Below are 14,004 nucleotides of genomic sequence, written 5' to 3'. Positions count from 1 at the left end.
AGCACCTTCAGTTCAAGCAGTTATCCATATTATGGATTTATGTTGCCTGGATCTTTAATATGGCACCCATAGTTTGCTATTAGCCCATACATATTATTACATATGAATGAATAAGAAAATACATTGTAACAGGCTTCAATACATGACAAATATTAAATGGTCAAAAATCAGGGGACACCTACACATTCCATTTATAAGAACTTTTATGACTTCCCATTCTACATTTTTAGTCATTAATATGGGTTCTTCACCACCCACCCACTTTACACATATCTACAACTTCCGCTCTATTGAGAAGTCTTTGGATTGTGTCTATGAGAATTTTTGCCCATTCATCCAGAAGAGCATTTGATCATAATACACTGATGTTGAATGAAAGCACCTGGTTCACAGTCTCTATTCTAGAACATACAAAAGTTGTTTGATAATGATGAGGTTAGGGTTCTGTACAACCAGTCAAGTTCAATCCAAACTCACCCAATCATATTTTAAAGGACCAGGCTCTGTGCACTGGGGTGCATTAATGCTAGAAGATAAAAGGACCTTCCCCAATCTGTACTCATAAAGCTGGGAGCATGCAATTGTCCAAATGGCTTAGTATGCTGAAACATTAAGACACAGAGCGGTGGCTATAACCACGCCCCCGGCCCAGACTGACAACCGATCTCAATGTAGAGCCAGTGTCGGTCATGGCTGGGGGCATGGTTACAGCCACTGCTCTCAGAGCAGTGACTGAACCCGTGCCAGTGGCACCCTCGTGGCTGAAATCGAATGCTGCCAGGGAGCATAAAGTTTATTTTTTTTACCTGCAGCCTATGGCTAAATGTAGGCGCCGAGCAGGTTAGTAACGCTATTAACCTGCAGATTATTCCCATATCTGCTGGTGACAGGTTCCCTTTAACTGTTGGGTGATATGCAGAAAAGTCAAATTATGGTTCAGTAGATGTCACCAATCTTCAAATGACACCTGAATGGCCAGTAGTTCACGATTCACAATGGCATAGTTTCACTCAGGAAGTGAAAAAACTTAGCGAAAAAAAAAACAGGTGTCATACTTCACAGAAGAATTCCTTTGCAGAAGAACTGCCCCAGCAGAAATATAGGAGGTATGAACTTCCAGGAGAAACTGTTAGGGTCGGGGTTAGGGTTGAGCGACCTTCACTTTTATAGGATCGGGTCGGGTTTCACGAAACCCGACTTTTGGAAAAGTCGGGTCGAGTGAAATCGGCCGATCCTATAAAAAAGTCGGGGTCGGGGTCGGCCGAAACTCGAAACCCAATGCAGCGCATTGGGTTTCCATGGTTCCCAGGGTCTGAAGAAGCGGAAACTCTCCTTCAGGCCCTGGGATCCATATTTAAGTGTAAAATATAGAATTAAAATAAAAAATATCCTTATACTTACCCTCTGACGCGCCCTGGTACTAACCGGGAACCTTCCTTCCTTAGAATCAGCCTTCCAGGACCTTCGGTGACGTCGCGGGTGAAGTCGCGGCTTGTGATTGGCCGCGCGACCGCCCATGTGACCGCTCGCGCGGCCAATCACAAGCCGCGACGTCACCCGCGACGTCACCGAAGGTCCTGGAAGGGCTGATTCTTAGGAAGGAAGGCTGACGGAAGGAAGCAGGCCGCTTCCGAGGGTGAGTATATTCCTATTAGGTATATACTCACCCTCGGAAGCGCCCTGCTTCCTTCCGACAGCCTTCCTTCCTAAGAATCAGCCCTTCCAGGACCTTCGGTGACGTCGCGGCTTGTGATTGGCCGCGCGAGCAGTCACATGGGCGGCCGCGCGGCCAATCACAAGCCGCGACGTCACCGCGACGTCACGGCAAGGTCCTAGAAGCGCGGATTCGAAGGAGGAAGGCTGCCGGTTAGTACCAGGGCGCGTCAGAGGGTAAGTATTGCAATATTTTTTATTTTAATTCTATATTTTACACTTTAATCTGAATTCCGATACCAATTCCCGATATCTTAAACATATCGGGATCGGAATTCCGATTCCAGATTCAAAAGATCGCCGACTTCATGGCCGACCCCCCACTGGGGTCGGGTCGGGTTTCATGAAACCCGACCTTGCCAAAAGTCGGCGACTTTTGAACAATTTCGACCCGTTTCGCTCAACCCTAGTCGGGGTGATGTAGCACTGGAACACTCATGAAGGCCTCTTTCATGTGCCTAAAGGCACTCAGACCAGACTCTGGCTGTCCCCTTCTTGGTTAAGGCAGAGATGAAAGCCATTCTGTTCGTGGAAACAGAGATAACTTCTAGTAGCCAGGTGTATAAGGCAATCCAGGGAGATGGTATCCTTAGGCCTGCCAGTTCATCTTTAATATGACCGGACATACCAGAAGGTTGCCACCAGGGCTTCTTCGGTCTAAGCCAGCTGTACAGTCAGGGTAAGGAAGCATAATTCATACTGAGCAAGGTGTCCATGCATTGTCTAAGAGTCAAAAGAGATGAGGCAGCTGAGGAGGTGTGGCCTGGTACCTCAAATACCTCTTGGAACAACTCCAAGAACTCCAAGAACATTCCTAAAGCGCGGATCTCTGGATATCCACACTCCCAAATAGTATTTGCTCAAGCCAGGGCTTGCCCACACAGGAGAAAGATCATGGTTTGGTACGAATGAAAGAGATGAGCATGGAGAGTGAATTGGATTTATCATTGGTTTACAAAGCCTCTTCTCTTCTTGGGGTCTCCATTGTAGAGGAACGGAAGTGGATGTTAAAGCTTAGCTGCTCTCCCAGGAACAGGAGCCTTAGTCAGTTCCCCTGGATAGGATGTCAATCCTGAGGAAAATTTGCCTGTCACGGATGAGGTGCAGGATAGAGTGGAAACTGAGGTAGACAAATCCTGCTGCTGAGTTCCCACCACATTGATTCCCTGCATCAGCTGGTCTTGGTGCTCACATTGAGAATGGACCTCCTCATACAGGATTAGTACATTAGACTTGTAGATTCTTGGTCCCGATTTGTCATCACGTCCATGGCTTTAACTTACTATGATGGCAGTGGGACTGGACCAAGTGCACCACTGGCCAGGCTTACACTGGAAGGGCATTACTAAGTGACTACCTGGTCTTTAATAGAGCCTCTCATGGTGAGGATAGGCTTGGGGAGTCCCCAGGTGCCACTACAGGTGCCACTGTGCCCGGTCCTACAGTAGTTGACTTGTGGGTCAAGGCAGAAATGTGAGGCACAGAAAACAAAGACAGAGATGTGGTCAGACTGTCTGAGGTCAGGATGGGAAGCACAGGTTAAAAATTTGAAGCCGGGGTCAGGAGCGGAGTGATCAGACAAAACGGCTAAACAAGCCAGGTCACTAACAGGAAAGACAAAACAAGAAAGAACCTTAACAGATTGCTAGAGATGAACAGATACTAGGAACCTAAGTTCAGGCAAGGTGTGGATGGAGGAGCTGCCTAATGTACCCCCTGCTGATAGAGGGTAGGCTAGGGAAGCAAAACTTTGCAAAACACAGCAGGTTAAATTCCTGCAGAGTCTGGTTGCACCTCACTATAACCAGGTGGCGACTTTCCAGCAACAGGTGAATGCAGCGGTGCTGGGAGTGCTGCAAAAGGAGGTTCAGCACCATTACCTGACATTGGGAGAAGCAGAGAGGCAAACACAGTGAGTAGAATGGCGCTGAGAAGGCGTGCGAGTTCCCGGCATGGCAGTGACTTTTATCCATAATGCGCCTCAGCATTATGCAACCCTGCTTTGTAACTTTATAAGGACTGCCATTTAGTGGCTGATTGGCTTGTGGCTTCTAAATTTTTCTGCTCTTGAGTACTACCTCTCAAAGTTGTTTGTGGAATTTTTAAGATGGAAGACATTTCCCAACTGACTTGTTGCCACAGTGGCACAGTATTAGACTATGTTCACACGTTCAGTATTTGTTCAACATCGTTTTACCTCAGTATTTATAAGTCAAAATAAGAAGTGAAATAATCAAAGGAAAAGTATAATAGAAGCACCTGCACCACTTCTGCATTTTTCACGCACTTTTGGTTAGGCGTACAAATACTGATGTAAGATACTGACCAAATACTGAATGTGTGAACATGGTCTTACTGTACCAAGCTAAAATTTGTGAGCTCTTTATAATGACACATTCTTTCACAAATATTTTTAAAGCAAACTGCATACCTACAGTAGCTGTTTTATGTTAAACAGCCATGGCAATCGGACTGAGTGAAAAACCTGAATTCAATGATAACCAATGTGCCCCAATATGTTTTGTCCTTATATTGTAATTTTGGAGTATTCTTTCCTAAACGCATTGCGGACCTAATAGAACTTGGAGAAAAGCTGTACAAAGTTCATGTCCTTTGCATTAAAGTTCACCTGAACTTCACATAAAAGCAAAAATACCTACCGTTTTACTACTTTGTTCTTGCATTACCACTGTGTTATTGATCACAGGCTATTTTTCAGAAAAATAAGACATCTTCAGCCCTTTTATCAAATCATTTCATAATATATTTAATTTAAAACGGTTATATAATAATTTCAACTTACTGTATCATCTATCTCCACTGATCACAAGAACATGATTACCCAGTTTAAATGGAAGAGGGATCAAACATGCACTGCCTGTCCATTTACTCTCCACATCTCTTGGAAATCTTTGTCAGTCCCTTAAGGTTGTCAGTCCCTTAAGGTACCTTCACACATAATGATTTCGTTAACGATATCGTTGCAACGTCACGCTTTTTGTGACATAGAAACGATCCCGCCAACGATCTCGTTATGTGTGACAATGACCAACGATCAGGCCCCTGCTGGGAGATCGTTGGTCGTTGGGGAATGATCAGGACCTTTTTTTGGTCGCTGATCACCCGCTGTCATCGCTGGATCGGCGTGTGTGATGCCGATCCAGTGAGGTGTTCACTTGTAAAATGGTACTTTTACCATTGTAAAAGTGAAAAAAACCAAAACAGTACATACTCACATTCCGATGTCTGTCACATCCCCCGCCGTCAGCTCCCCTGCACTGACTGTCAGTGCCGGCCGTAAAGCAGAGCACAGCGGACAGACATTGGAATGTGAGTATGTACTGTTTATTTTTTTTTTACTTTTACAATGGTAACCAGGGTCAATATTGGGTTACGCGCTTAGTAACCTGATGTTTACCCTGGTTATCCGGGGACTTCGGCATCGTTGAAGACAGTTTCAATGATGCTGAAGTCTTTCCCCTGATCGTTGGTCGCTGGAGAGAGCTGTCTGTGTGACAGCTCCCCAGCGACCACACAACGACTTACCAACGATCACGGCCAGGTCGTATCGCTGGTCGTGATCGTTGGTAAGTCGTTTAGTGTAACGGTACCTTTAGCCTTAGCTGCTTAGCTGCTCCATTCACACCATTGAATGAGATTTCTTGAGATCGAGGGGGTCTCAGGAATCAGCAACTGCCTTTCAAAAAGTGAGACTAAAGGTACCGTCACATTAAGCAATGCTGCAGCGATATAGACAACGATGCCGATCGCTGCAGCGTCGCTGTTTCATCATTGTGTGGTCGCTGGAGAGCTGTCACACAGAAAGCTTTCCAGCGACCAACGATGCCGAAGTCCCCAGGTAACCAGGGTAAACATCAGGTTACTAAGCGCAGGGCCGCGCTTAGTAACCCGATGTTTACCCTGGTTACCACTGTAAATGTAAAAAAAACAAACACTACATACTTACATTCCGGTGTCTGTCGCATCCCCCAGCATTCTGCTTCCCTGCACTGTGTAAGCGCCGGCCGTAAAGCAGAGCGGTGACGTCACCGCTGTGCTCTGCTTTACGGCCAGCCGGCGCTGACACAGTGCAGGGAAGCAGAACGCCGGGGGAAGCAGAACGCCGGGGGACGCGACAGACACTGGAATGTAAGTATGTAGCGTTTGTTTTTTTTACATTTACACTGGTAACCAGGGTAAACATCGGGTTACTAAGCGCGGCCCTGCGCTTAGTAACCTGATGTTTACCCTGGTTACCAGTGAAGACATCGCTGAATCGGCGTCACACACGCCGATTCAGCGATGTCAGCGGGTGATCCAGCGACGAAATAAAGTGCTGGCCTTCTAGCTCCGACCAACGATGTCACAGCAGGATCCTGATCGCTGCTGTGTGTCAAACACAACAATATCGCTATCCAGGACGCTGCAACGTCACGGATCGCTATCGATATCGTTGTTAAGTTGTTCAGTGTGAAGGTACCTTTAGTGAAATATGTGCATAGGTGTTTGAGAGGTAAATTGAGTAGTTGATCGACTGGACTGGGCTGCTTGTAGGTGGCAATTTATATACTGTAGATAAGTAAAAAAAACTTTCTGCCTTTACATTTTTCTGATTATCTAACTGATATGACTAGTTAAACAAGTTTCAAAATTTGATTAAGTCTTATCTTTATTTCTCTTTATTGACAATAAAAGAGTAACATTAAAATGTAAACCCTCTGGGCAGCTGTACCACTAGATGTAGATTTTGTTGGAGTGTTGTATGTTGACGATATCGTTTAGCTTGGAAGAACTACAGTACATACTGAATCCTCTGCAAAAACACATACATCTTGGAAGAGTTATAAGCCTTTGGCTAATTTTGAAGGGCATACTGCTATTTTGAAAAGTATTTGTAATTTTTCTTTTATATTACCTATTTCACTTTGCATATTATAAGAGTTTGGCTTTACTGTATAATATAATGTATGATATAATACTTACAAAATGACCAGGAAAGATTTTCTAAATTGAGGAAATAAATGAGAAAGTCCCTTGTGTGCCAACTATTCTTTCTTTGCTATCCTAGGTTCTAATTTGCATAGATATAATACTGTAGATATAAACATAGACAGAGTATATATACTGATCTTTACTCAATTCTGATCTCATTGTAGTTTTTCTTCTCAGGCACAATGTGAAGACCAGAGCATACTATTTACACCTATTATTATTCCGAATGTTGAAGTTAAAGTTGCACACTGGAAGAACATGACGGTGAGTGACACAAATACTGACATTTACTACGTTAAGTTAGCAAGACTCAACCTCACCTGGTGCACACAATACCTTGTTAGGTTACTATTATATTCAAATCATTCAGTGCTTGTTTACTGTAGACAAAACGCTTGCTAATTAAATTGTTCTATGCTCATATACTATCATGTAATTGGTAGCACATTTCCTATTTACATTGGGCAATGTGCTGCCAAGACTGATTATTTCTGTCATTGTAGAAATGATCAAATCACCTGATGAATGAGCGTTTTGCTTTTTCGTTGGGTCACTGAAGGACTAATCGGGCCCTCTCCTGTTGAATTCATCAATACTCAAAGAGGCTAATGTATTTTTTGGTCACATGACCATGATGACACCAAAGGTACTTCTACACTTTTATCCTCGGAAACTGCACCAATACTGCAGGACTGGCATTATCAGTGCAGTTTCTGGCTTTTAAAATCTTGAGACACTTTTGATAATAGGGACCTGGGCAATTGCCCAGTTTTTTCTCTCCTTTATTTGCATAGAAATATAACTCGGAGTCTCAGCAAAATACAATGTGCTATGTGCTATCAATTCAAAATTTCAAATATACAGTAAATTTATGACACATAGTGACCAATATTATAAATGCAACATAAAATATAAAATTGTTGCACCTTTCCAAAATTGTGGGTAAACAACTTTGCTTCAAGCATGTGATAATCATTCAAAATCACCTGTGGAAAGTAACAGGTGTTTATAATATGAAAATCACCCCTGAAATAAGATAAAAAGGGAGTAGTTGACTCAGTCTTTGCACTGTTTGTCTATGTGTGCCACACTAAGCACTAAGAACAGAAAGAGGAGAAGAGAACTGTCTGAGGACTTGAGAAACAAATTAGTTGACTAATGTCAACTATCTCAAGGTTACAAGCACATCTCCAGAGATCTTAATGTTCCCTTGTCCCCTGTACGCAACATAATAAAGAAGTGTACAACCCATGGCACTGTAGCTAATCTCCCTGGATGTGGACGACAGGGGAAAAAAAAGTTCGGATGGTGGATAAGCAGCCCAAATCAAGTTCCAAAGAAATTCAAGCTGTTGTGCAACCTCAGGTTACATCAGTGTTACATCAGTGTCAGCGCAAACTATCTATCAAAATTTTAATGAAATGAAATGCTATGGCAGGAGACCGAGGAGGACCCCACTGCTGACACAGAGACTTAAAAAAGCTAGACTAGAGTTTGCTAAAGTTTATGTGAGTAAGCCAAAATCTTTTCGGGAAAGCGTCTTGTGGACAGATGAGACCAAGATAGAGCCTTTAGGTAAAGTGCATCATTCTACAAAGAAAAGAACACAGTACCTACAGTCAAACATTGTGGAGGTTCAAAGATGTTTTGGAGTTGCTTTGCTGACTCTGGCACTAGCTGAGTTGACTATGTGCAATGCATCATGAAATCTGAAGATTACCAAAGGATTTTGGGTCACAATGTAGTGTCCAGTGTGTGAAACCTGGATTTGCGTCCTAGGTCATTTATCTTCCAGCAGGACAATGACTCCAAACATACTTCAAGAAGCACCCAAAAATGCATGTAAACAAAGCACTGGAGAGTTCTGAAGTGGCCAGCATTGCGTGCGGATCTAAATCCAATTGAACACCTGTGCAGAGATTTTAAAATTGTTGTTGGTAGAAAACATCCTTCAAAATTGAGAGACCTAGAGCAATTTACAAAGATTGATCAAAAATTCCAGTTGAGAGTTATAAGAAGCTTGCTGAAGGTTATAGGAAACAATTGACTGCAATATATTTATTCCAAAGGGTGTCCAACCATATATAAAGTTGAGGTTGACAATTTTGTCCAGCCCATTTTTGGGATTTTGTGTGCAATTATATTCAATTTTCTTTTTTTTCTCTTTTTTATGTTATTGCAATACACACAAAGAAATAAACAAGTGTATAATAAAGCATGTGTAATTGCAATTATTTTCTGGGCGAAATGCACAATTTTCTTCAACAATTTCAAGGGTGCCCACACTTTTGGCCATGACTGTATGTACTCAGCAAAATTAAAATAAACATTAAAAAATGTTTTTAAATATGGGGTTTTGAATAGCATAAAATGTACTGGCTACACAATTCTCCCTAACCATTAAAGTTAATTCATAAAATTGGAAGGTATGCCTTATTGGTATAGGGGAAACCTGTATTTGTATTTTGTTATTCTGTTAATAATATGCTTTACATTTAGGGAATTACCACATTATAATTTCAAAACCCACATAGAACAATGATTTATAAAGGATAAATTGAGCTTTGTTTTTCATTGTGTTATATTTTTAACAGGTGTCCCAGCAAGGAAATGAAGTTTTTTCTCACTTAAACCTTTTTTTGAACATCACACAACATGTAAAGACTCCAGCATGTATGTCCCAGCAACTAAAACTACTCACGCGCACTATCAGAGCGGTACAAGGCCTTGTTAATAAGGCATGGAGGCAAGCTAATAATGACACTGATCTTGCTCAAGAAGCATCTTTCGTTCCAACAGATGTACCTTCTACTGTTTCTTTAGACATCAAGGACATTTTTCACAGATTCATCAAACTGCTTCAAGGAAAAATAACCTTCCTTTTAAATGGCCTATGTGACGTCAGCTCCAGATGATGGCATCTATAAAAATAATAAAAATGCTGCTCGTCAATGGACATGTAACTTCATCTCCACATGTGACAAAAGAGAACATTGGATTGCACTTGGAATTGACACTTCACCAACATGTATATATCAGTTTTATTTCTAGGACTATAAATTGAATAAAATATTTTATTACTCTAGAAATTTTAATTGCCTCTATAGATTTAGTATCATAAAACAAAAAGACTTACATTGAATACAAATGAGAATGTTAAAACCTTGTGATTTTGTTGGATGATGTAAAAGGCCTTTATTGTGCCGTCAGACAATATAGACCACACCAGACAGAAAATACAAATGTGGTTTATTTGAACTCTCTTTTCTTTTGATTGCACTCTATCAAAGGTTCCCCCTGAATACTGTTTTCTTTTGGGAGTCAGAGCCAAAACATAATGTGAATGGCCTATAACTGTAATACATTAATTTTTATAGTTTGGTCTGATATAGAGTTCTTCTTCTTAAGTACTGCTAACTCACACTATCCACGGCACAATTAACCTTTAACTCATAAGAGGTCCTATCACTTGCATAAAAAAGTTATCATAAAATGAATGAAATATATTCACATCAGCTCATCAGATCCAAGTACCAAGTCCACAATGCATGTGGTAAATATAAATAGACTTGGGTTGGTTCCCAGATGAACAATAATTGAAGAAAAGGGGATATATAGCTACAGCAAAAATTAGATATATATTAAAAAAAAAAATCTATGTATGCTTTAAAACTTAAATGGTGAAAAAAATCAAATTACTAGGCATACGTGTTACGAGCATTAAAAAGCCCTTAATCATAGCAATGAAATAAATGAATGAATGAGCATCTTAAGTACAGTAGGTATGGAAAATATTCAGACCCCTTTAAATGTTTCACTCTTTGTTTGAATGCAGCCATTTGGTAGATTCAAAAAAGTTCATTTTTTTCTCATTAATGTACACTCTGCACACCATCTTGACTGAAAAAAACAGAAATGTACTAATTTTTGCAAATTTTTTATAAAAGAAAAACTGAAATATCACATGGTCATAATTATTCAGAGCCTTTGCTCAGTAGAAGCACCCTTTTGAGTTAGTACAGCCATGATTCTTCTTGGGATGATACAAGTTTTTCACACCTGGATTTGGGGATCCTCTGCCATTCTTACTTGCAGATCGTCTCTAGTTCTGTCAGGCTGGATGGTGAACGTTGGTGGACAGCCATTTTCAGGTCTCTTCAGAGATGCTCAATTGGGTTTAGGCCAGGGCTCTGGCTGGGCCAGTCAAGAATGGTCACAGAGTTGTTCTGAAGCAACTCTTTGTTATTTTAGCCATGTGCTTAGGGTTATTGTCTTGTTGGAAGGTGAACCTTCAGCCACGTCTGAGGTCCAGAGCACTCTGGGAGAGGTTTTCATCCAGGATATCCCTATACTTGGCCGCATTCATGTTTCTTTCAATGACAACCAGTCATCCTGTTCCTGCAGCTGAAAAACACCCCAACAGCATGATGCTGCCACCACCATGTTTCACTGTTGAGATTGTATTGGGCAGGTGATGAGCTGGTTTTCTCCACAGATACCGCTTAGAATTTTCACCAAAAAGGTCTATCTTTGTCTCATCAGAACAGAAAACCTTATTTCTCATAGTCTGGGAGTCCTTCGTGTATTTTTTTAGCAATCTCTATGCGGGCTTTTGCATGACTTGCACTGAGGAGTGGCTTCCCTCTGGGCCACTCTGCCATAAAGGCCCGACTGGTGGAAGGATGCTGTGATAGTTGACTTGGTGGAACTTTCTCCCATCTCTCCACTGCATCTCTGGACCTCAGCCACAGTGATCTTGGGGTCTTCTTTACCTCTCTCACCAAGGCTCTTCTCCCATGATTGCACAGTTTGGCTGGACGGCCAGGTCTATGAAGACTTCTGGTGGTCCCAAACTTCTTCCATTAAAGGATTATGGAGGCCACTGTGCTCTTAGGAACCTTGAATACTGAAGAAATTCTTTGGTAACCTTGGCCAGATCTGTGCCTTGCCACAATTCTGTCTCTGAGCTCCTTGACCAGTTCCTTTGACCTCATGATTCTCATTTGGTCTGACATGCACTGTGAGCTGTGAGGTCTTATATAGACAGGTGTGTGCCTTTCCAAATCAAGTCCTATTAGTTTAATTAAAAACAGCTGGACTCCAATGAAGGAGTATAACCATCTCAAGGCAGATCACAGGGAAATGTGTTATGACCTGGTGGTCAGGACAATAATAGACCTGGTGGATAAGAGCACATGGAATGACCTGATAGTTACTGATAATATAGGACGAGTTCTGGGACGTGGGAACTCTGCTGACCGCAATCCCTAATCCTATCAACCACACTAGAAATAGCCGTGGATTGCGCCTAACGCTCCCTATGCAACTCGGCACAGCCTAAGAAACTAGCTAGCCCTGAAGATAGAAAAATAAAGCCTACCTTGCCTCAGAGAAATTCCCCAAAGGAAAAGGCAGCCCCCCACATATAATGACTGTGAGTAAAGATGAAAATACAAACACAGAGATGAAATAGATTTAGCAAAGTGAGGCCCGACTTACTGAACAGACCGAGGATAGGAAAGGTTACTTTGCGGTCAGCACAAAAACCTACAAAAAGACCACGCAGAGGGCGCAAAAAGACCCTCCGCACCGACTCACGGTGCGGAGGCGCTCCCTCTGCGTCCCAGAGCTTCCAGCAAGCAAGAACAATCGAAATAGCAAGCTGGACAGAAAAATAGCAAACCAGAGAAAAACAAGCAGTCACTTAGCTTCAGCTGGGAAGACAGGTCACAAGAACGATCCAGGAGTGAACTAGACCAATACTGGAACATTGACAGGTGGCCTGGAGCAAAGATCTAAGTGGAGTTAAATAGAGCAGCCAGCTAACGAATTAACCTTGTCACCTGAGGAAGGAAACTCAGAAACACCCACAGCCACCAGAGAAAGTCCATGGACAGAACCAGCCGAAGTACCATTCATGACCACAGGAGGGAGCCCAACAACAGAACTCACAACAGAAATGTATAGCATGTGTCTTAAATATGAGTGTCTGAGCAAAGGGTCTGGATACTTATAACCATGTGATATTTCAGTTTTTCTTTTCTAATATGCAAACATTTCTACATTTCTGCTTTTTTCAGTCAAGATGGGGTGCAGAGTATACATTAATGAGAAAAAAAGGGAACTTTCATGATACATGTTTTGGTGAATGCCCATATTATGTGTTGAAACCAATCACAAAGAAAGAAAAGAGAAAAAAGAAGAAAGGGTCTCACCAAAGATGAAAAGCAAATGAAAACCAAACACCAAATCAAAATACAAAAAACTCCCCCCCCAAAAAAACATATGAATATTAAGCAAGGAGATTAAGAAAAACCTTGATAATAATATAATAGATCCATTTTAGAATTAAGACTCCTAGGAGTGTGAGTCTCCCTACACAGGATCCAGTGTGCACAACAAAGGAAGAGTAGTTGATCCTCTCGATACCTTAGACCACCATATTTGTCACATCTCTATCATATACCTCCAAAAAATGTTGTGATACCCCTGAAAGAGAACATTTGTTTGTATTATAATTGGCTATTTCTCCATTAATATGTTCAGAGATGCAGACTCTTATATTATGTATTGTGCATCCAATGTACTACAAATTACAAGTCCTACATGTGACAAGATGCACAAGATGTATGGTGCTACAGTTAATAAGCGTTTTTACTGTGAAAGAAGTGACGGTAACAACAGATGTAAAAGAATCGCATTTATGCACTCATCTGCATAAGTCACAATGCAGCATACCACATTTATAACATCCCTTCATGGAGAGCCATGTTTCAATCAAAAGACCTGAATTAGTATATAAATTGGTAATAATATATTAGTCAGTGATCTAAACTTCCTAGCAATGTATGTAGAAGTTTAGATAATTTGGAATCCTGATAGAGAAGTGGTAAATTCTTTTTTACAGTTGCTACTATAAATCGGTAATCCACTGGAGTAAGTAAGTAAGGAATAGAGAATGTAGAGTGTTTCTGTGATTTTTTAACATAAAAACAATCATGTTTTATCTCTGTTGACACAATAGATATTGCTCTATTGATTTACACATGTGTATCACCAAACTGTGTACTTGGGATTTTTTAATTCCTCTAGGCATCATATTTTTATCAAAAATTCCCCAAAAATTGTTTTCAGGAAATTGTGTTGAAAAATACGGTATATGAGACATGCTTGTTAATTTTGTGGGATTAATCCCATAAGAACCAAGCCGCTTTTCACATTATGTACGTTAATGACCAAACCTCATTTTACAATTCTGACCACAGTCCCTTTATGAGGTAATAACTTTGAAACACTTCC

At 41.3% G+C, this 14,004-nt stretch overlaps 1 protein-coding gene across 1 annotated transcript in view; it reads left to right on the top strand.

Moving 5' to 3' along the window:
* Nucleotides 1–9,801, top strand: part of THPO (thrombopoietin) — a 193,899-nt gene extending 184,098 nt beyond the window's left edge. Inside the window, exons 4-5 of the mRNA XM_069726694.1 lie at nucleotides 6,883–6,969; nucleotides 9,300–9,801. Of these exons, the coding sequence (XP_069582795.1) occupies nucleotides 6,883–6,969; nucleotides 9,300–9,620 (408 nt within the window). The 3' untranslated portion in view covers nucleotides 9,621–9,801. The remainder of the gene's footprint in view (nucleotides 1–6,882; nucleotides 6,970–9,299) is intronic.
* Nucleotides 9,802–14,004: the final 4,203 nt, after the last annotated feature.

Source organism: Ranitomeya imitator, chromosome 5, assembly GCF_032444005.1.
Source record: "Ranitomeya imitator isolate aRanImi1 chromosome 5, aRanImi1.pri, whole genome shotgun sequence".
Classification (NCBI taxonomy): domain Eukaryota; kingdom Metazoa; phylum Chordata; class Amphibia; order Anura; family Dendrobatidae; genus Ranitomeya; species Ranitomeya imitator.
Note: the sequence above shows the minus strand (reverse complement) of the source record. Positions and strands in the feature narration are given on the sequence as shown.